Here is a 24,189-nt window from a genome sequence, read left to right as displayed (position 1 = left end):
GTCTGTCCCTAGTTGGTACATAAATACTTATTTAATGAGTGTCTAAAAATAAAACTAAATACTACAAATATAATTACTCAAACTGTACATTAATGAGCTTTTTAAATTAAAAGCAAAAAAAGTATATAAATATTTTAACATCTGTCATCATTTATCACATAATCAAAATGATTCAGTATCAAATCTGGACTTTTAAAAATACTTTAAAGCACTAGTTAGCAATAAAAATAGGATTATTGACTTTGGTTAGTTAATAATTTGCTAAAAACCCATCTTAGCACAGTCCTAATAATCTGTTCAATAAATATTATGAAACTGAAATTTGAAACTGTTACAGTCAATCACACTAGTTTAACAAAAAAGAAGGATCCCAAAGAGAATACACGGGACTGAAAAAGGAAGGAGGCCAATCTAAATTACCTTGCAGGTCTGTCACCTTTATTTTCATATCATAAGATCCTGTTAACAAGTAATGAGCTCCAGGAGAAAACCGAACTGAGCGAACATCACTGGTGTGCGGATGATAGCTTTGTACCATTCTTCCTCCTCGGATGTCATACAACATGCAGCTAGAATCCTCTTGGCCTGTGGCTAAGAGACGGCCACTGGGGTCTACAGCTACAGACGCCACTGCACTGCCTGTGGCAGAAGGAATTTTAATCAGTAAAATCAGCTAAAATGCAACACAATTAGGTTCACTGTTTATCAAAGCTGTTCAGTTATGGGACAATCCAAACTAACAGCTAATAAATACCTGCTCCTTTTAGGGGCCAGGCAGGAAGCAAGATTCTGTTAAGAAATGAGAAAGTATTTTTTTGTTGTTGTTATTTGTGGGAATCACCTTCTAAATTGTATACCTTTAATGAAGTAGATGAGCGAACCACACTAGGAAAAAAACCACATTTTTCCTACTCTGGATTTTCTCCTGAAGATTAAGTATCCAGAAATAGTCCCATAAACACCTTAACATTTAGTTGGGAAAACAGAAAAATATCAACCTACATTTTAGGGAGACAGTATAGGAAATGTCCCAAAGCAACACATGATTTACTGCCAAATTAACTGAACAGAGACGCAGCTCTGAGTCCAAAGGTCAAGGTTAGAGCCATATATATGCTAGATTATCCTCACTGGGAGTAAGTCAAGGTTAGAGCCATATATGCTAGATTATCCTCAGTGGGAGTAATTTTGTTGTTAAGTACCTTTGAGCCTACTCCAACTCATAGCGATCCTATATATGGTTTCCAAGGCTTTCAATCTTTGCTGGAATAGAAAACCTGATTTTTATGCCATGGAGTGGCTGGTGGGCTTAAACCACCAACCTTGTGATTTGCAGTCCAATGCTTATGTATGGAGCCACCACGCTTCCATGGGGGTAATAGTACTCTCCAAAATGGCTCTTTGCTGTTGTTGTTAAGTGCCGTCAAGTCGGTTCTGACCCATAGCGATCCTGTATAGGGTTTTTGAGGAGTGAATGGTGAGCTTGAACCGCTGTCCTTGCAGTTCAAATGGCTTTACAGTCTGACGCATTAACCCACCGCGCCACACCAGGACTCCAAAATGGCTCTTAGGAGGTGAAAAAATATTAAACTTTACAATGATTGGTAGCCCTCTAAAGCTCAGTCCTACCCAACAAATCATTACTTAGTATTTAAAGATTCTTGTTAGGAAAAAAAATCAATTTTTCTTCTTAGGGGGCAATAATGAAAATAAAGTTGAAAATAAAGAAAAATAATTTGTTCTTCTTAGGGGGCAATAATGAAAATAAAGAAAAATAATTTTTTCTTCTTAGGGGGCAATAATGAAAATAAAGTTGCTGTAGATCAAAACGGACTGGGAAGACTTCACATTAAAAAAAAAAATGACGTAAGTTACATCTTGGAAAACAGTAAACAATATAAGTAAGCATACGTGTAATATATATGCATGTGATTAAGTTAATATTTTCTCAAAACTTTGTCAGAGAAAAGAAGAGGGCTATAATGGTCAGAAGAGCCCTGCTGTACAGGAGTTCATCTCTCAGCTGCTCCATGAAACGTCAGCCATCTGAACACACCAGCTACTCCAAGGGACTCTGCTCCTGTAAAGATTACAGTCTTAGCAACATGTTGCTGAGACTGGGGGCTCAGGATCAGTTTCAAGGACACCATGGTCAATTAGCATAACATAGTTCACAAAGACAAGGCTCTACATCCTACTTAGGTGAGCAGTGACTAGATCTTAAAAGCTCATGAGCAGCCATCTAAGGTGCAACTATTGGTCTCTCCTCACACAGAAGAAAGAAGAGTGATGAGAACTGAAGATGTTTAGAATCAATTAATACAATGGACTAATGGAACAATAGACTAAAGGAACATCAGTCTCTATGACTCCAACCAGAAGAGCTACATGGTGCCTGGCTGTCACTACCAACTGCTCAAAAGGGATCACATTTGAAGGTTCTGGATAGAGTGGAAAAAATGTGGAACAAAATTCAAAATTATAAAAAAGAGCCTTCTGGTTTGGAATGGAAAATTGCAGCCCAATTTTCAGCCAAGCAGCAGAGAGCGATATAATGGGGAGAACAACACTAGTAAAGGTATGCTACTCATGGAATGGACTACCATTCAAGATCAAAAGGGAAACATATGCCTAACGACAAAGTTGAGACGGGCTGGGAAGGAGGGTGGAGTGGAAATAATATCAGAGAGAAAGGGAACACTGAGACAGGTTTGCATGGGCTAAATGGGACAGAGGTAAATAGTAATGCATCATCAACCTTGGAACAATAGGGTTCTGTGATACAGGGATCGAGGCATAGACAGAAAATGGGAAATAATACTAAGATGCTTGAGTGCCTTATGATTATTGGTTTCCCTTGCCTACTATTGTAAAATAGACATTTGAGTGGGATAGAAAAGAATGTCAGGAAACATGATTACAGAAATCTTGTAAGCCCATCTTCAGCCTATAACTGATTGAAATACCTAAAAGGGGTTCTACAACTTGCACAGTGAAATAGGCCTCTTGCAGAGCCTTTGAAGTGTATAGGATCTTAGGTGGAATCCTGAGTCCCATCCAGAATCTTCTGAGGTGGGACATTCCCACTAGAAAGGACAAGCAGACCACCCTGGAACAGCTAGAGCCACAGAAGATACATCTTCAAAGAAAGATCAGCAGGAAAAAAACAAAACAAAAATGGCAGTATGATTACAAGAATAAGCAAGTTGTTCGCCAGGAAGCCATCACGGCAAGCAATCAAGTCCCTTCAGGAAAAACCCTACTCTATGACTGAAACTCAAAGGAAACACATGAGCAGGCACGTAAGCTTGCTGACAGCCACATTGGTCTACTATTTCACTGGTGAGTGGAAGAAGGAGAAAGGCAGCAATGAAGAAATGCGCTGAGTTCAACCACATTCCATAGACTCCCATTAACCTGGAGATGAGAGAGAGAAGAGGAAGGTCTGGTTGGTCCAAAGTATGGTAAGACCTGGGAACACCTGAGCCTATGCACAAGGACACAGCCACAGAGGGCTAGAGCTGAGAGTAAAGCATCCAGCTGATATGAAGGGAGGGAGATACATAAAAACACGCAAACTTGTAGATAGTACCCATTTGACTTAGCCTCGATGGCTTGATAATCAGAACTCAACTAGAGGAAGAGAAATAAAATAATAATTTTTGATAAAGGAAATGAGGACAAATGGCTATAATTTGATGAACTGGATGAACTACTCATGGAGGTAGTAGTTCAAAATACCAACAGAGAAAGAAGGAGTCTTCATATCAAGTATCATTGCTATCCCCACTGTATACAGAGTAGATAGGGATGGTCAACTTAGACACCGGCTACCTAAAATGAGGGGGTAATAAAGGCACGAAGTGACTGGCTTACAAGGTTTCAAGAGGGAGGTTAGTTTAAGAGTGTGTGGGGGAAGATAGAGTCCCCACTGAATAGTTTTCATCTTGTCTAGATGGGTCTGGTAAAAGAGATGGGGATAAGATTCTTATGATTCAGTTGTTATCATGACTAATTATGACTGTCACAATTGTCAAGGTAGAAGTTTTATAACAAAAATGGGGAAGTAATCTTACAGTCCAGTAACAGAGGACCCTAGGACCACCAAGGGAGAAGAGCACAAGTGGAATGTAGGACCTTACCTAGAGAAGCAGCAACACCAGATATGGAGGCAGAGATGGGGACATGGAGAGAGGGAGCTGCTAAGGACTCTAGATTCACTGGACTGAGAGCTGGCGGCCAGGAGGCAGACTTGCAGAAGGTGCTATTTGGTTGTGTAAATTATTATATATGCCTGCGTGTTTTTGTTGTGTTTTTTTAAAAAAAAAAAAAAAGAGCTAAAGTGAATAGAGAGAAATGCTGTTAACTGATGGTACATGGTAGGGATTACAATCATTGTAATGAAACAAGGCGTATGATTTGTTGAATGTAAAACTGATGATCTGCCCTGTAAACTTTCACTCAATCCACAATTAAAACTTTAAAAAAAAAAAAAGAGCTAAAATGAATAAAGAGAAATACTGTTGACTGATGGACCACGGAGGGGATTATAATTATTGTAATGAAATGGGGTGTATGATTTGTTGAGTGTAAAACTGATGATCTGCCCTGTAGACTTTTACTGAATTCACAATAAAAACTTAAAAAAAAAGAAACACAAGGAGGAAGTGGGATAACTGTTGTTACATGGAGGGGGAATGCAATCACTGAGATGAAACAAAGTATGTTGTTGTTGTTAAGTACCGCAGAGTTGGTTCCGATTCATAGTGACCCTGCACAGGGTTTCCAAGGCTGTAAATCTTTACGGGAGCAGAACACCTCATCTTTCTCCTGCGGAACCACTGGTAGTTTCAAATGGGTTAGCAGCCCATTTTGTAACCAATGTGCTACCAGAGTTCCTTGAAACAAAGTATAGGATTTGCTGAATGTAAAACTGATGATCTGCTCATTTAAGTCACAATAAAACTTTTTCAAAAGAAATATTACAGCCTTGCAAATCTTATAGGGCAAATCTACTCTGTTCTATAGTGTCACTAGATATCGGAATGAACTCAATGGCAATGGGTTTGGTTTTGATTACAGCCTGGAAAAATTACGTGAGAACATGTTTACAGGAAAAGTATGATAAATGTGTAAGGGCAGATAATCAATGTGGCTGTGCCAACACAATGATACCTAACAACAACAATCAGTTTGGCTAGAGTTTCTTAGTTTAATGAGCTAACAGTCTTGATGTTACCAGGTTAGGTAACATCAACCATCAGGCACCTTGAATCTCAAACTACAGAACTTGAACTTGCTCCTCCTGTAGACAGTGAAGTATTACTGCAGATATTCTAAGCAACAGAATTAATTAAATGATCCAAGCGGCATTTTGGGTAGATTAATTCATGGAAAACATACAAGTATATGAAACTAAAATGGACAGATTCTAGAAGATAGACTACTGAAAGACAAGATAGAGTAAGAGAATAATGAGAGAATGAACAAAGAATCAATCATTTTAGCAACTAACTGCCTGGATGGAAGCAAAAAATGAATTGTTAAATTAGTCCCAGACTTCTCTAGTTGAGTGAGAAAATAAGCAAGCCATCATCAAAAATAGGAAAGATGGGGAAAAGAGCTGATTCACATGGGAAAATTTAGGTTAGTTTTATACATACAAAATTTGGTTCCACTTAAAATAATTAAATCACTTCCCCTGAGGCAGGCACTATTATAGGGGCTAAATCTACCTCTGGGTAATAAAACAGATATGATTGCTTCCTTTGTGAAATGTAAAATCTACCGAAGGAGATAGATAATATACAACTAGTAAGTAGAGATAAGACCTATGAAAGAAAGAAATGGGAGGGTTTTTTTTTTTGTTTAATGCCATCAAGTCCGTTCCAACTCATAGCAACCCTGTGTAGGGTTTCCAAGGAGCTGCTGGTGAGCTTGAACCACCGACCTTGCAGTTCAAACCAACTTTGCTGTCCAGCACATTAACCCGCAACACCACACCAGGGAGTTAGTGATAGAAACTAACGGTGACATGCCACTTAGGGCAGTCAAAGAAGGCCTCTCTGGACTAGAAGATATTGAAGTTAACACTTAAGGTACGCAGAATATTTTCAGGCTAAGAAAGTAGCATGTTGTTGAAAGTGGGGAGAGTATGACGTGTCAGAAGAACTGAAATGAAAGACGCAAGTGATGGGAGATGAGACTAAAAAGGTAAGCCAACCAGATCGGTTTGGTATCATAGGTCATGGTAAAGAGTCTGTACTTTAGCCTAAGAGCAAGGAGAAGTCATGGACATATAAGCAAGATGTGATGGGATCAGATTTGTTAAAATAATGAATACTATGGCTCCCATATAGAAGAAGTATAGAAAAAGAAAAAGTCCATAAAAGTCAAAATAAAGCAATTTTAAAAAAAAAATTAAGGATATGTCTTTTCACTTGAAATAATGCCACAAATTGATATTAAAAAGGGCAGAAAATATACTCCAAAACAAAATAAAAAAATGGCAGAATACTGTATACTCTTAGATACCAATGTTTTAAAAGGTGAAATAATGCAAAGAGCATTAACCTGGTTTACATGTGTGGTGTAGTGAATTATCTAATGTCTCTTATAACTCTGTAACTCCCACCAAATGACATTTCTGCTCTGCAGGGTCTGAGTAAGAGAAGGCAGGAGAAAATACTGATGACATGATTCAGTTAATTGTAACTGTAAAAACTGAAAACTCTAGCATGGGTTTAAATGAAATGAGCCATCTCAAAAGCAGGAGGCGGTGAGGGTGGGGTGGGGGCAGGGAGTCTCATTACCATCAAAGAAAAAGAGCCAAGAGTAGAGCGTGCCCTTTGGACCTTGAGATCTCAGTGTCCTCGACCCAGGAACAGAAAATTGTAACACTGGAGGAGCAGCAGCAGCATAATCAAGAACAAGAGCATGAGAGAGAACAGTGGGCTTCCCAGTCCATGGAGCAAGTAAAGCTGAGTGACTCTGAACAGGAAGATTGCTTGTTGAGTAGGGTGCCTCCAGGCACTTAAGTTGAGAAGCTGTTTGCTGACTGGTGGAGCTACAGCCAAATGCCTTCAGGCTAAGGCTTCTGGTGGAACAGTGAATATTGTGGGCATTTGTCAGCAGATGACTGGAACAACGGTGCCCTGAGCATTTCTGACCTTGAATTTAAATTTAACTTCCCTATTAAATCCCATAATCCGGTATGTTGTCTGAGTTCTGTGTGGCCATTGAACAATTATCAAACCCAGCTGAGTAAAGAGCTATGGGAGGAATGTTTGGAGCCATATATATTTTTGCAACTTGGAATAATCCAAGGCATAAAGAAGCTCTGGTAGCGTAATGGTTATGAATTGGGCTGCTAATCTCACAGTCAGCAGTTTAAAACTACCAGCTGTTCTGCGGGAGAAGGATAGCTCCCGTAAAGATTTACAGCCTCGGAAACCCTGTACAGAGTCGCTATGAGTCAGAACCAACTCCACAGCACATAACAACAATAACAACATTAAGTTTAAAAATCTAAGTGTCTGTCACATATTACTCTGTGTGGTTTGGTGTTTTAAAAGAAGGAAGATTAGTATATGTACAAACTTTTGGTTCTACATTTACAGAATGTTTTTAGAAGAAAAAATCAGAAACTAGTTCCTTAGGGAAGGAGACAAAATAACAGGAGTGAGAAGAAACTGGTATATATCCTTTTTTATCAATTGAAATTGTATCAGGTGAATATGCATTTAAAAAAATTATTTTTAAAAGTCTAAATTCTAAAATGGTCTTGTTACCATCAACTGAATTTCCCCAGACCTCAGTTTCCTAAGCTGAATATTATTTCTACATATAAGGTAACAGATGAAAGTATTTTTAAAGAATTAAATGTAATCAATAAGCTATCAAATACTTATTTTATTACCATTCCTATTATTAGTTGGTTAGTGGTAATAAAATAAGTTTTTAAAGTTTCTTCCTCTCATATAACTTCATTTAAATTACAGAAAAACCTACCAGTCCCATGGAATGTTGTGCCAACAACACGAACACAGCTTGGTACTCTAAGATCCCAGAATCTAACAGTCTTATCTTGAGAACCAGATGCAATCATCCAGCCACTCCAGGTATAAAGTGCTAAAATATGCCCTGTAAAAGACAATGTACTGTTATTACAGTGGAGTAACACTTTTTTTCTTAACACATTCAAAGCACAGTATTCCTTTGAACTGGGCATGTGATGGTCTGGTTAATATAAAATACCTTGTAACAAATTTTCCAGAGATATCAAATAGATTGGCAATTTTCAAATAATTGAAGTTCAGTATGATGTACAACATCAAAACTATACTGCACAAATTTAATCTTTCTTTGATGATTTCATTAGTACATTAGACTCAATTTTTCAGGACATCATAATTAGAACTGAAAAGCAAGCTACCATTTGAAATTATGGCAATTTGTCAATGGGGGAAGGGTACAGGATTGTGGGATTAGATCACCAGTTTTTAAACAGATCTGGTTCAAATCTCAGTTTTGACACTTAACAGATTTACTGGGTGGCAAAAGCCATAATTAAGGAATTAAAATAAATAAATTGAGACATATTAATTGAGGAATTAAAATAAATGAGACACGGGGAAACCTGGGCATAGAAGAAGTCATTGTTTTTGCAGAGCAACAATGAATTATTTTTCTTTGGATGGCAAAGCCACAAAGATAATATTCTATGCGCAGGCCCCTAGTTATTTTTTTCCTTTTGAATCATTTTCTGATTTATTCATGATTTTGTTAGTATCCCTTTACTTTGGATTTTGACTCTCCCACACTTTAGTATATTTTTATTAAAAGTTTGAAGCCATATATTAGTTACATTTTATTCTACTTGTAATCTTAGGTAGTTTTAATACTTATATTAAAAATGTTCTTAAGACTATTATTAGTAGACAGGATCTGTCAGTTGAATTACTACCAGCTTAGGTTTAATGATTGTAAACATTCTTCCTTGTAGCCTTAGTTTAAGGCAATAAAGAATCCCTAAAAGCAACTAGGCCATAAATAAGGGCTGTGGGTACAAGAATTCCTAAAAACAATTAGACTATAGATAAAGACTATGAGTATATACAGATACTAAATAAAAAGTCTGACTTTGACATTCTTAAACAAATGATCAGTAAAATAGAGTTGTTTTTCATAGCCTCAGTTTTTTAAATGTTCTGATAGGTGATGTTTTTGTAGGCTATAAGCAGATAGTGTATTGAAGAAGTTAATGGAGAGTTAATTGCACCTAACAACTAAATTAAGAAGACTCAACAGACAAAGGTTAAGAAACATATGTGAAGGTTAACTTGCTTCTCAGAGAAAAGAATAGATTTATGTAGGAACAAATGTTTAACTAAAAGGTTTCAAGGCGCCTGAATGTCTCCTATGCCTTGAGATAATGTTTCTGCTATAACTTCCCATCCCTGTTGTAAATTTAAGAGTTGTAAACCATGAGGAATGTGCCCCCAAAATAGATTGTACTTTGATGTCATTGATTACTATGAAAGCAATGTTTTTTGTAACGGTATATAAGGGGGTTGTAAGAAAGAGAGAGAGGAAGGGGGAGAAGAAGGAATATGAGATGGAGAGGAGACGAGAAAAGAATGGAGGGAGGATAGAGGGAGTAATGTAGAGAAGGAGCAGGGGAGTGGAGTAGTGAAAGAAGTAATGTAGATAATTAGGAGTAGTAGTGTAGAAAGAAAAAGAATAAGAGTAATGTAGAGAAGGAGACAGTAAAGAAATGGAAGGAGGGGAAGCTAGTAAAAAAGCAGAAGAGATGAGCAGGAGAGCAGGAGAGAAAAGAATGAGCAGGAGGGTAAAAAATGAGCAGGACAGTAAAGAATGAGAGAAGAATAAAGCATGTAATAAGAAGATTTTTGAATTCATTATCACTTATTGACTCTGTGTAATTCTTTCCGCTGACGCCACACCCACCTTCAGAAAAAGCCCTTGAAATAAATTTTCCGGGGCTGGCTCTCGGCAACTGGGCAAGTCAGTTTATCTTTCCAGCCTCATTTTATTCCTGTATAAAATGGTGATAAACTGTCTACCTCACAGGGTTGTTATGAGGATTAAATTATGGAATTAATTATACAAGTAAAGGATTCAGTATTCAGGGAAATAATAATTTTAACTGTCACTACTGTGTGGTTATTCAAAGCTCACAATTTTAAAAATAAAAATGTCCTATGTTGAAGAAATCTCTTTTGATGGCGCTATAGGATAAGCACTGAACTGCTAACCACAAGGTCAGTGCCTCAAATCCACCAGATGCTCCTCTGAAACCCTATTCAGGGTCACTATGAGTGGGAACTGCCTCAACAACATTTAACACACATATAACACAGAATGAAAAAACATGGGTTGAACATATAGAAAAGCAGCATTTCAGACTGATATAACATACCAGTATGTCCACTCAGAGCATGTAGGCCCTGTCCTCTTTGACAATCTGTTGTGTAAATATTACAATCCCCTGCTCCAGCACTTATTAAAATAGCTCCACCGCTTTCTGGGCCTTCCATAAATGCCAAGTCTCTAATTGTCCCATCATGCATACTAAATTCCAGATCTGGTCCTGAAACAGCAATAAGAATTTAAAAAACAAAAGATGCTGCTCAACTGACTGTGATCATTTGAGATTGCTAAAGTGCCTCAAAAGTGACCAAGTGTAATGGTAAGTAGTTTAGGGTTTATGTTTTCATTTAAGACTGATATTATAGAGCCCTGGTAGCATGGTGGGTTATGCATTTAGCTGCTAACCGTAAGGTCAGCAGTTCAAGTCCACCAGGAGTTCCTCAGAAGAAAGATGAGGCTTTCTGCTTACAATCTCACAAATCCTATACAGGGTGGCTATGAGTCAGACTTGACTCCACAGCATACTACCACCACCATTATAATCAATTTCTCTTTATAGCGCAAAGAACTTTGAGAAATCACAATACTGATTTAGATATTGTCATCCCTAAAAATTGAGTCTTATATAGGGTTACCTTCTTATTTTTTATCTCAAAGACAAAATATATCCACTAGTATAATTTTGGTCATTATTGCAAAGTTATTTTCCGGATAACAATTTTCTGTGGCTTAGATATGACATGGCCACCTAGAAAAACTTGACTTTTAAAAAAGAATGTTTCATGAGTATAACCAAGCAATTAGAATGTTTGTTTGTTTTTTTCTTAAGTCTTTTTAAGACTATATTCTTAGATTTCATTAAAAAACAATACAGAGCTATATAGCAAGGGGAAAGCATAAAATATACAATACTAAAGCTACTGCTTACATACTTGGGCCCTACCTGTTGCATTACAAGTCTCTGCATTAAAGGGCAGAACTTTGACGTATTTGTCATTTGATCCTGTTGCTAACAATTGTCCACAAGGACTCCAGGCCACACAGTAGATGGATCCTTTATGATGTTTATTTCTTTTAAAACGTACAACTGGCTGCTTAGGAGCATCATGTGCACTAAAAAGAAAATTTAACAAAGATATTTCAATTTCTTACTTGCTAAAATTAACTAATAATGAAGTTCTATATTATACTTGTTCTTGAGGGAGAAAAAAAAGCAGCAGGCAACAGGTTAATAACAGTTTTCAAAATCCTAGAAAAAATAAAGTTAAAACATTTAAAATACAGAAAATAAAATTATTAACCATTTTGATACTAATCTCTCATTTTAGACTACATAGACTATACATATAACTCCATTTCACATATTTTTAGAAACACAAGAAAACATTTTTTTCAAAACCTAATAATGTCCCAGACTTTCAGATAGTACCCATTTGGCCTAGCCTCAAAGGCTTGATAATCAAAACTCAACTAGAGGAAGATTAAAAACAAAACAAAAACACAATTTTTGATAAAGGAAATGTGGGTAAATTGCTATAATTTGATGAACGTGACATATGCTCATGGATGTAGTAGCTCAAAATACCAACAGAGAAAGAAGGAGTCTCCGTATCAAGTATTAATGCAGTGTAGATAGGGATTGGCAACTTAGACATTGGCTACCTAAAATGAGGGGGTGATAAAGGCATGAAGTGACTGGCTTACAAGTTTTCAAGAAGGAGTTTAGTTTAACAGTGTGTGTAGGAAGGTAGAGTCTCCACTGAATAGTTGTCATCTTGTCTAGCCAGACAGGTCTGGTGAAAAGAGATGGGGATAAGAGTCTTATGATTCAATAGTGAGTAACTGTTATCATGACTAATTGCGACTGTCACAACTGTAAAGGTATAAATTTTGTACCAAAAACGGGGGAGTAATTAATCTTACAGTCCAGAACCAGAGGACCTTAGGATTACCAAGGGAATAGAGTACAAGCAGAATGTGGGACCCTATTCAGAGAAGCAGCAACACCAGAGATGGAGACAGAAATGAGGACATGGAGAGAGGGAGCAGCTGAAGACTGTAGACTCATGGAAAGAAAGGGACTGAGTGCTGGTGGCCAGGAGGTAGGCTTGCAGAATGTGCCCTTTGGTTGTTTAAATTATTATATATTACTGAGTGTTTTTGTGCACATCTCCCCGCTCACCACCCTAAACACACAAAAAACAAACAAACAAAAAAACAGAGAATGTAAGCAAATACTGTTGAATGATGATGCATGGAGGAGACTGTAATCATTGCAATGAAACGATGGTGTGTAAAGCCAATGTTCTCCCATGTAAACTATCACTCAGTTCACAATTTAAAAAGAAAAAAAAAAAAAAGATAATAATGTTTCTAAATTGAAAAAGTTCAAAAACATTTCTTAAATATGTAATCTGAGCTATCTCAGGGGGTAGAGAGAAGTGGGGAAGAGATATTATAGTATGGCAAGACCCAGCTGAGTGAAAATAATAGGAATGTGTCCATGGGACTAGAGGAGATAAAGCCCAGAATGCCTGGCAGACAGAGTGGGATAGGCCTGTCAGTGAGGTTGGAGGCTCAGCCAGTGGAGGGTCCTAGATGCTATGTTCCTTAAGAATTTAACCTTTGATGGGCATTTTATCTATACTTCAAAAAGTAGAATGTCATTCTTGATAGTTGCTATCAAGTCAATTTGGATTAACACTAACAACAACAACATAATACTAGGAGCCCCAGTGGCACAGGCATTAAGTGCTTAGCTGATAACCAAATGGTCAGTAGTTCAAATCCACCAGCCGCTCCTTGTGAGAAAGCTGTGACAATCTGCTTCTGTAAAGATTTACAGCCTGGGAAGCCCTAGGGGGCAGTTCTACTTGGTCCTATATGGTCACTATAAATTGGAACTGACTCAGTGTCAACATCGAGTGCTGGATAGCTAAGTTAATAATGAAGGCATCTATTCTTACCTTGGATCAATTACTTCTGGATAGGCACATACTCTCAAAGTTTTTGAATTCGAGCCGACAGCATATAAACCACCACTTGGGTGAAAAGCCACTGCTCTAACAGCCTGTGTATCTTCTAAAGTATTAATACAAACAAACTGCTTTTTTGACTTGTCATCCTATTAAAAAAATAAATAGGAAAGTCATCTTATGAAAATAATGAATTTTCATTTAAACTCATTTGACTGCAATAATCTTGTTGGAACTCTATGTTCACTACCAACAACCATACGTTTTTTTAAGTGGCAAATCCAAAGTAACTCTAATTTTTCTATTTTTGCTTGTTGTTGCTGTGTGCTATCAAGTCAGTTCCAACTCATAACAACCCTGTATAAAGTTTCCAAGAGCAGCTTATGGGTTTGAACTGCCAGCCTTATGGTTACCAGACAGTACTTATCTTACAGCACCACACCACGGCTCACCGATACTCATTGCTAAAATAATTCAAATCGACATTCGAATTTTTCATCTATGGAATTTGTGTGGAAAATTTCCATTCTTTTTCAATACCATTTTTCCATGAACTTTTTAAAGCCCCTTCATACAAGAATGGAGTCTGGTGTGGCACTGTGGGATAAGCACTGAACTACTAACTAGAAGGTTGGCAGTTCAAAACCCACCAGCCATTACTTGGAAATCCTATACAGAGTCACTTAAATTGGAACCGACTTGATGGCACTTAAAAACAACAACATATAAGAACATGCATTTAGATGTCAAGGAAATAAAAGTTCACATATATAGAAGTTCTAACAAAAACATACAAAAATCCCTTGTATTTCTTAAAACAGGTAGTATAAAACTTTTACTTAATCTATTTAGTTTACCATCATCTCTAGCAACCAATATCTCAGCATTTCAAACTGACATTTAGAAATACCCCTTTAAACTGCAACAATGAACATTAAAGTTGAGCTTCATTTTTATGTTAAATTATGAGCCTGGCTGTCTGCAGCATTGTTCTGAAGAAGACAAACAGACACAGTTCTGTATAAAAGTTGTGGTGACTCCTGTTACTGGTATCACTTGAAACTATCCTACAGGTTACCCTCATCAGGACTGACACACCTAGAAAAGGGTCCTCTGGACTGGGTGTGTCACTGTTACAGTTGTTTTTGTAATTGTTAGGTGCCATTGTGTCAGTTTCAACTCATAGGGACTCTATGCACACAGAATGAAAACACTGCCCAGTCCTACACAACCTTCACAATTGTTATGTGTTGAGCCTATTGTTATTGTCACTGTGCCAATCCAGTTCGTTCAGGGTCTTCCTTTTTTTTGCTAACCCTCCACTATACTGAGCATGATGTCCTTCTCCAGGGACTGGTCCTTCTTGACAACATGTTCACAGTTCCTTAGTGAAATCTGCAAGTAGATATAAAAACAAGGAAACCCCCTCCCTCAAAGTGTTACCTCTTCCCCTCTTGACCTTGATAGTTTCCCTGAAGAATCTCCAAGAGGTGGTTTAACAATCGATGGTTCTGATGAGCTGCATGGGTAGAAATTCAAATAGAGATTATTCTGAATATCAAAACAAATTAATTCATCATTTCATTTTTATTGATTGGCAAATAACCCTCACTGACCCCAGTCAAAATTTACTCTCTAGAGAGGTTTACTAAGAGGCTCTGGATTCAGCAACATCAAACATAGTGGTAAGGATTGGATAAGAAGCCAGTTTTTAAAGGAAATTAAGACAAAGCCCACATATTGTATAGTGCTTTCTTCCTCTGCTTAGCTCCAGCAGAATCCTGGTTGCAATGCTTAGAGGCTACCCCAGGCTGAATTTGGAGATTGCTCTCTTAAACAATAATCTGGCTCAAAAGAAAAGGCTAAACAGATACTGACAGTTGAGGGTCACTCAATCAAATAATGTTTTCACCTAATCAATGTTTGCACCTAATCACTATTTTGAGAAAGATCCACTCACACAAAAACTTTTCTTCCAAATGGCTTTTTAAAATACTCCACTCTTTCTAGACAAAGATTTCCAAAAACCTCCGAGATAAAAATCAGAGACTAAAACAAAAAAGGAGCTTGGTAGAAGAGAGGCAATGCTGAGAGCCAAAACAATCTGTTAAAATACAATGAAGAAGCTTATAAATTATAAAAGAAAATAAGCCAGAAATCAAGAATAAGCTTTAGTTTAAAAAGCACATACAAAAAAGGAAAATTTAGAGAACAAAAAACTTTTGGAAAATACAAATATAGTAGTAGAAAAGAATAAATCAATAGGAAATTACTAAATATTTTTTAAATTTCCTAGAACTTAAATTTCTAGCTTGAAGGGTCCACAAAGCTTCCAGCAGAATAAAAGAGAGAGAGAGAGAGAGAAAAAAAAAGAACTACTCTGAGGTATATCATGAAGATTTAGAACCTCAGGGAAAAGAAGACCCTAAAAACTTTCAGCAGGCCTCAAAGGATCAGAAACAAAGTAGCGTCATACTTCTTAATGGGACACTGAAACTACAAGATGGTTTTATAAAGACTGTAGCAATGCCTCTGAAGCTCTGAGGAGTGTGTTCCATCACAGAATTCAATACCCAGCTGCACTAACAAATCAAGTATAAAATAGAATAAATACATTTTTTAGATATGCAGAGTCTCAGAAATTTCCCATCTGATGTGTCCCTTTTCAGGAAACTATGAAGAAACCTGAAAACAGGAAAGAAGCAATTCCCATGAGAATGATGAAGGAAAGTCCCAGAATGCTCTAAGAACAATGACTCTAAAGTAAAGTAGAAGTAATCCCAGAGAGGGACATCTCCCTGACCAAAAAAAAAAAAAAAAATTAATTGAAATAAAGAAATTACCTGATATATTTGACTGTGATGAAGAGTTTTATGATTTTACAACTATAGCAAAGAGTTTGCTGATGGTTTATGATGGGACATAGGTACATAGAAGACTGAGCACGCACATGCACACCAAAATGAGGCAATTACTGTCTCCCAATTACTGTCTCCCAGTAAAACAGAAAGTTGTATGAAAAGGAAACACTTTTATAGTTACACTTTAATAAGCATCCAAATACTAAAAAACAAGTTACAAGTTACTTATTTTTTAAATGTGCCATTCTCAAATTGTTGTTTTGTTTTTAATAAGGTTACAGAAAAACATTTATACAACCAAAGAAATGGTAACACTGAATACTGATTCAAACAAAAATTGATACATAGATAGCTACATGAAAGGCTTCAAAGAGTACGTTAACCTTTTCATTCTGTTTTTCCATGAACTTTTTAAATCCACCTCACATGTTGATATATAAAAGTGATTTGATTTTTTTAAATCATGTATGTATATTACTATAAGTGTACTTGAAAAAAGTGACTTTTAACAAAATAATATTTTATTGCGTCTTTGGTAAAAGTTTACATAGCAAATTAGGTTCTCATTTGACAATTTCCACAAAAATTGTTGGGTTGTGTTGCTGTTGTTTGGTCTCACAATTGTCACCATATAGCCCATTATTGCAGCTACTATGCTAATACATCTCAGTGCAGGTCCTTCTCTTTTGTGCTGACCATCTACTTTACCAAGCACGATATCCTTTTCCAGGGGAGGGTGTTTCCTGGTAACATGTCCAAAGTACAGTGAGACAAAGTCTTGCTATCCTTGCTTCAAAGGAGCAATCTGGCTGTACTTCTTGCAACACATATTTGTTTGTTCTTCTGGCAGTGCGTGATATATTCAGTATTTTTCGGCAACACCATAATTCAAATGCATCAGTTCTTCTCCAGTCTTCCTTATTCATTGTCCAGTTTTCATATGCATATGAGGCAACTGAAAATAACATGGCTTGGTTTTGGTACACCTTAGTTCTCCAAGTGACATCTTTGCTCTTTAACACTTTACAGAGGTCTTGTACAACAGATTTGCCCAGTGCAGTTTGACATTTGATTTCTTGACTGCTGCTTCCATGAACACTGATGTGGAGCCAAGCAAAATGAAATCCTCGACAATTCATTTTCTTCTCCATTTATCATGACATTGCTAATTGTTCTAATTGCAAAAATTTTTGTTTTCTTTATGTTGAGGTGCAATCCACACTTAATGGCTGTAAATGTTTCAAGTTTTCATCACTTTCACCAAGCAAGGTAATGTCATCTACATATCACAGGTTGGTCTGCCTCAGATTCTAATGCCATGTTCCTCATATAGTCAGCTTCTCAGATTTGTTCAGCATATATATTAAATAAATATACCTTCCCTGATTTTAAGGCATAAATTATTATCTCCTTGTTCTGTTTAAATAACTCTTAGTCTATGTACAGGTTCCACAATTAAGTGTTCCAGAATTCCCAATCTTTGCAGTGTTATCCATAATTAGTTGTGATCCATACAGCTGAATGCCTTTGTATAGTAAATAAAACACTAGTAAATATCTTTCTGGTATTCTCTACTTTCAGCCAACATTCATTTGACATCTGCAGTGATACCCTTTGCACTGTGTTCTCTTCTGAATCCAGCTTGAATTTCCATGTTAATGCACTGCTGCAACCACTTTTATATTCTCTTCAGCAAAATTTACTTGCATTTGATATTAAAGATGCTGTTCGATAATTTTCACATTCTGTTGAGTTACCTTCGTCTGGAATGTGCACAAATATGGATCTCTTCCAGTTGGTTGGCCAGGTAGCTGTCTTCCAAATTTCATGGCAGAGATGAGTGAGTGCTTCCAGTGTTGTAACCATTTGTTGAAACAGCTCAAGTGGTATTCTTTCAATTCCTGGAGCTTTGTTAATTGCTTAATGGCTTCAGTTCAGCTTCAACTTCTTCAATCAGTGACACTAATTACATTTATCACAAAGTGTCAAGTTTCTCTTTATCTTCCTGCCCCCTTATCTTCTGAGTTGTTGTTGACCTTTTGGTCTCAAGCTGAAGGTTTTTAAGCAGGGCACCAATCTTACAGGTAGCAGTCTCACTATTTCACTAAAAGGTGATCTCAGGGCATATGTCTATATTTAAAGATGTCTCTGAGACCATTCTCTACTTTTACAGTTTGTCTAGCTTTGTTTTTAAAAAAAAGTATGAGTTCTGCTCCCTATTTTTCTCCTATACTATCTGGTACCAACTATTGTGACCCCAGGTAAAATGGTCTGTAGTGGTAGTCAGGCACCATCTAAATTTTCTGATCTTAAGATAGACGAGGCTGTGGCTCATGCACACTTGTTTCTTCTCTGCGCTTTTGGGTACCTTCTGATTGCTTTCTTTGGTCCTGGAAAGTAGAGACTCATAGTTGTGTCTTGGTCACTCACAGGCTTTTAAGATCCCAGATGCTACTCACTTCACTAAATGCCAATTGTGGTGTAGTGAATTACCTAACATCTCTTCTAGCCATAGTCTATATAATTCCCACTAAACAATGTTTCTGCCCTGCTGGGTCTGGGTTGGAGAAGATGGGAGAAGATACTGATAGGATGACATGATTCAGCTGTGGATATTAACAGAGTTAACTGTAACTGAAAACTTGGAACTCTAACGTGGGTTTAAAATGAGCTAGCTTAGAAGCAGGAGGGGGCAGCTCTCACTGCTATCAAAGAAGAAAGGTCAGGAGTGGAGCATGTCCTTTGGACCCAGAGAAGGAAGGAGTGGCAGGGGAGCAGCAGCAGTAGAACCAAGAACCAGATCACGAGACAGAGCAGTGGGCTTCCCAGCCGAGAGAGCAAGTAAAGCTGAATGACTTTGGGCAGGAAGTTTGCTTGGAGCAGGGTGCCTCCAGGCACTTAAGTGGAGTATCTAGGCTTGCAGACTGGCGGAGCTAGAGCCAAGTACCTTCAGGCTGAGGCTTATTGTGGAGTGGTGTGTTCTGTGGACATTTATTAACAACTGGCTGGAACAACTGTGCCCTAAACATTTTCTGACTCTTGTAACCTGTTAACTTCCCTAATAAACTCCATTATCTGTGAGCATTGTCTCTGAGTTCTGTGTGGTCACTGCAATGGATTATTGAACCTAACTGAGGAGTAGAGAAGGCTGTGGGAGGAATGGTTGGTGGCTCGTATTTTTGCACCAATTATGACTTTTATGAATATGACAGTTTACTTAGTTTTACCATGAGGCTATGATTCCTAAGCCTTACAAACTCAGAAAACCAATGTTGGATGATGTTTAGTTATGTCTGAGGAGTATCAGTATTTGTGTCTTCAATACATATATGTCCTGCACCCACATATTTATGTTAACACGTACCTATAGATATTTCTATCTGTTCTCACCTCTGTACACATCTGCACCTACCTATATACTAACTTGTCTACACCATCTGTATGTGCTCAGATGCTTGTCTATACCCATCCGTATGTGCCTAGATACTTGTCCACACCGATCCGTATGTGCTCAGACACTTACTTTCACTTTGGTTGTGCTGTGCTATTACACAAAAGTGTCACTTCTATCACCAAGATAAACTAGTCTTTTTGTTTTTCTTAAATATATTTAGCACCATGTCAGAAATTATCAATTTTTTGCATTATTCTGCCTATAAGCAAGACATTTCCTCCTGTTTTGTATTTGACTAGTCCTTCTCTTTTGATTCTGTGTGGTTTATTACTTACTTTTTATTTAACTTGGGGCCATTTTGTTACCTTTGCTTTTTTTACATTAAATTTTGTATTTTTGTTTTTGTAGGAAATTTTTTGATAGGATGCCCTGCTGGTACAGGGGGTAAGTTACTAACTGAAATATCACAGCCCAGACCCACCAGCTGGTCCTGAACACTCCCCCCTCACCCCACCCCACCCCCACACACACACAGCAGCTCTATGCAGCCTCACAAGGTAGCTATGAGTCATACTTGACACAGTAGAAACAGGCTTGGTATCTTCTACTGAGAACCACTAGAGGGCACTCTAGGGTTTTTTTCATTGCTGACTCACGAGTTCTGGATGTTTGATCTCTGAATTCAATACCCGTATAATGGAAAGGGATGGCTAGCTGATCACAGATACTGATTTAAGCGATAGAACTTGACTTTCCTGTGGCAAAGGTGGGGGCTTTCTATGTCTTTCCCATAGAGGTTCATTCATAGAGTACCACTGTGGGCTGTTTTCCTATGTGTTGTCCTGACAGTCAACAAGTGAATATTCCCCTTGTCCTACTACCTTTGCTGTTCCTAATGCTGAGCCTCAGAAAAATTCAACAGCACTGCAGTAGCACCACTGCCTCCCTTCTTGTGCTCTCTATTGCACAGCCCGCCAACTCCCACAGCCACTCTTCATGGCCTTAAAAAAAATTTAGGCTACAACTTCCTTTGCTGTGTTCCCTGTGTTCCCAGCCCCACCCCAAAATGGCTGTGAAGAGCAGCTGCTCCTGATATTAACAGGCAGGTTCTCCCAGCTTCTGTGCCATCCCCACCCCTCTTCTAGACTCATCCGGACTCTCCAACATCTCAGCTGATGTCCAGAGTTCTGAGATCTCATCACTCTGTGTTTGTTTTGATTAGTTGTTCAGTGGGTTCGTTGCTGTGGAGTAATTGGGAGCGTCTATTCACTTTGACATCTTATGCCACCCCTCTTCAAAAGTGTTTTATATTAAGATTAAACAAAGGAAAATACTCCTTAACTATTCCCACTGAATAAATTAACACCTGTTTATTAATGATTGGTTGGTGGTGGTTATGTGCCGTGGAGTCGGTTCCGACTCATAGGGACCCTGTACAGGGTTTCTGAGGCTGTAAATCTTTACGGGAGCAGAAAGCCTCATCTTTCTCCCATGGAGCGGCGGGTAGTTTCAAACTGCCGACCTCGAGGTTAGCAGCCCGATTAGTAACCCTAGGCTACCAGAGCTCCTGTTTATTAATGATAGCAAGTTAAAAACACTTGAAACCAGTGAAAAAATATGCACAAAGACTTCAGCAGCTGTAATGGCCAGAGCTGCCAACACTGTCCTACTGCATGCACTCAATCCACCATGTTGTAAAACACCTTCCTGTGCCCTGAAAGTCTGAGGGTTTAAAGATATGTGCGGAAGGGGGCCCATGGCAAGAAATAAGGAAAGCAGATAAGCCTAAAACATGATCTTGGTCATACATGTTATAAAAAACATAGAATTGCCTTGGTGGTGGAGAAGACACACATACACACAAAACCTCAGAAAATATAGAATATTAAGAGACTTAAAAGTTGGTAGAAGGTAATATAGATAAACAAAGGCAGATTAGACAAAAATTAATGGGTAATAGCTCCAAAAACTTTTAATTGTAAGGTGCCAAAAAGAAGTTCAACTTTTAATGTTTGTGTATGTATACTCATTAGTGGAGGTGGTGGTGGTTGTGTGCCACCAAGTCAGTAACGACTCATAGCAAACCTGTGTGGGGTTTCCAAGGCTGTGAATCTTTATGAGAGCAGAAAGTTTCATCTTTCTCTCACAAAGCAACTGGTAGATTTGAACTAGTGACCTTGTGGTTAGTAGCCCAGCTCATAATCCACTATACTACCAGGGCTCTTTATATTCATTGTTGTTGTTAAGTGCCGTCGAATCGATTCCAACCCATAACAACCCTGTAGAGGGTTTCCAAAGAGCAGCTGGTGAGCTTGAACCACTAACCTTTGCAATTCAAATGACTTTGCAGTCTGACGCATTAGCCCATAGCGCCAGACCAGGACTCCTTATATTTATTAGTAAAATGATAATGTATCAAGGTTTTACAAAGTCAAACACTTACACTTGGCTTCCACAAGACGATGATTCCTCAAGAAAAGGCATGTGATTTGTTGATCCAGAATTATGAGGAATGCTTGTATGAGTATTTGCAGCATCATGTATTATTCTCTGACTGGAGTCTTGGGGTGGGCTAGCAAAACTCGTCATGGAGGAATTATTAGATCCATTGCCTTTGTTCCCATTACACTGCTGACTGACTGCTGGCACCTCATTACCGAGGCTGTCCATTCCAATATTTAATTCACCAAGCTTTTGAATGGACCTATAAAAATAAAACAATTTAATTATTTTAATATAAAAATGTAATTACATTTTTTAACTTATAGATGAATAAAAGTTTGAGAAGGCAAATGCATGCACATATATCATCTATGGAAATTTTTATTATTAAAAAATTACCATCAACTCAATATGCTTAAAGTATATCCAAATTTTCCCATAAGACAACTCTACAAAGGAAATGGGTATAATGTGTATCATATACTTATTTTAAAGCACCTTTTGCTATAAAAACAGGTGGGGGAGATCTTGTTTCTTTATCAGTATCACTTTGGTTTAATTTCCAATTTAAAACTTAATCTCTAGGGACACTCCTGCATTGCTGGTGGGACTGCAAAATGGTCCAACCTCTCTGGAAAGCAATATGGCATTTCCTCAGAAGGATGAAAATAGAAATACCTTATGATCCAGTAATTCCTCTACTTGGTATTTACCCACAAGAAAAACAAACCACAACATGAGAAGATATATGCACACCAATGTTCATAGCAGCACTATTTACAATACCAAAAAGATGAAGACAGCCAAAATGCCCATCAACTGAAGAATGGATAAACAAACTGTGGTACATACACACAATGGAATACTATGCCACCCTGAAGAACAACAAGGAAGCCGCAAGCCACCGCATAACATGGATGAACCTTGAGGGCATTATGTTGAGTGAAATTAGTCAGTCACAAAAAGAGAAATACTGCATAGGACCACTACTGTAAAAGACTAAGAAAAAGAACCCATACTAAAGGGGGTGAGGGGGATTCTTTGTTGATTGCTGGGATGTTGGGGGTGGATGAGGGGAAGGAGGGGAAGGTGGAGCACAGGGCAGGGATTAGACACAGAATAGTTTGGGTGCTGGGGAAGGTGGCAATATACAAGAAGGGAGAGGGGAATGGAAGAACACAGCAGACGGGAGAACAATTAGGCAGGTTTGCATGGGCTAAGCAGGACAGAGGTAAAGAATGATGTATGGAACAACCTTGGAACAACTGTGGAACAACAGGGCTTGGGATACAAGGTTTGAGACATGGCTGGAAAGTGGAAAAGGGATGAAATAATGTTAAGATGCTTGGCTGTCTTTTGAATCTTGGTTTTCCTTGCATTATATTATAAAATAGACTGGAGGGGGAGAGAAAGGAATAGCCAGAAACATCACCATAGAAAGCCTGTAAGTCCGTCTTCTGCCTATAACTGATTGGAATACCTAAAATGGGGCTACAATGTGCCCAGTGAAGGAGGCTTCCTGCAGAGCCTCTGCAATACATAAGACTATAGGTGGAAGCCTGAACCACATCCAGATCTCCAGAAATGGGAAATTTCTACTTGAAAGGACGAGCAGACCAGCCTGGAGCGGCTAGAAGAACAGAAGATACTTCTTGAAAGAAAGACTGACAGGAAAAATATAAAACAACATAAGCAGACTGGCTGTTACTACAAGAACAACAAGCAAGTTGCTTGCCCAGGAAACATCAAGGCAAGTGATCGGGTCCCCTCAGTGCAAACTCCCTTCTGAGAATAAGACCCAATGGGAATACATACTCTGATTGGTGACCACACTCGTCACCGATAAGGGAAAGTGAGGAAAAAACAGCAATGAAGTGGCGAGCTAAGCCCTACAAAGTTCAATAGTCTCCTGTGAATCCGGGTGAAGACCTGGTTGTCCAGCAGTGTGCCAAGACCTGGGGACTCTTGGGCCCAGAGTCAGTGACATAGCCACAGAGGACTAGAATGGAGAGTGAAGCATCCAGCTGATAAGAAGAGAGGGCATATGCACAAGAACACCCACACTTACAGATAATACCCACTTGACCTGGCTTCAATGACTGGATGATCAGAGCTCAACCAGAAG

At 38.2% G+C, this 24,189-nt stretch overlaps 1 protein-coding gene across 4 annotated transcripts in view; it reads right to left on the bottom strand.

Moving 5' to 3' along the window:
- Positions 1–24,189, bottom strand: part of WDR47 (WD repeat domain 47) — a 100,643-nt gene that overhangs the window by 3,252 nt on the left and 73,202 nt on the right. For 3 of the 4 annotated variants that reach the window (XM_006865973.1, XM_006865974.1, XM_006865975.1), the window contains exons 8-14: positions 22,066–22,326; positions 14,811–14,886; positions 13,359–13,516; positions 11,336–11,505; positions 10,442–10,612; positions 8,011–8,142; positions 421–639 (exon numbers count right to left, since the gene is read on the bottom strand). In XM_006865973.1, coding sequence (XP_006866035.1) covers positions 421–639; positions 8,011–8,142; positions 10,442–10,612; positions 11,336–11,505; positions 13,359–13,516; positions 14,811–14,886; positions 22,066–22,326 — 1,187 coding nt within the window. The remainder of the gene's footprint in view (positions 1–420; positions 640–8,010; positions 8,143–10,441; positions 10,613–11,335; positions 11,506–13,358; positions 13,517–14,810; positions 14,887–22,065; positions 22,327–24,189) is intronic. The other variant, XM_006865976.1, reaches the window with a different exon arrangement.

This window comes from Chrysochloris asiatica, unplaced genomic scaffold (genome assembly GCF_000296735.1).
Source record: "Chrysochloris asiatica unplaced genomic scaffold, ChrAsi1.0 scaffold00085, whole genome shotgun sequence".
NCBI classification, from domain to species: domain Eukaryota; kingdom Metazoa; phylum Chordata; class Mammalia; order Afrosoricida; family Chrysochloridae; genus Chrysochloris; species Chrysochloris asiatica.
The sequence above is the reverse complement of the archived record's forward strand: the minus strand, read 5'-3'. Positions and strand labels throughout refer to the sequence as shown.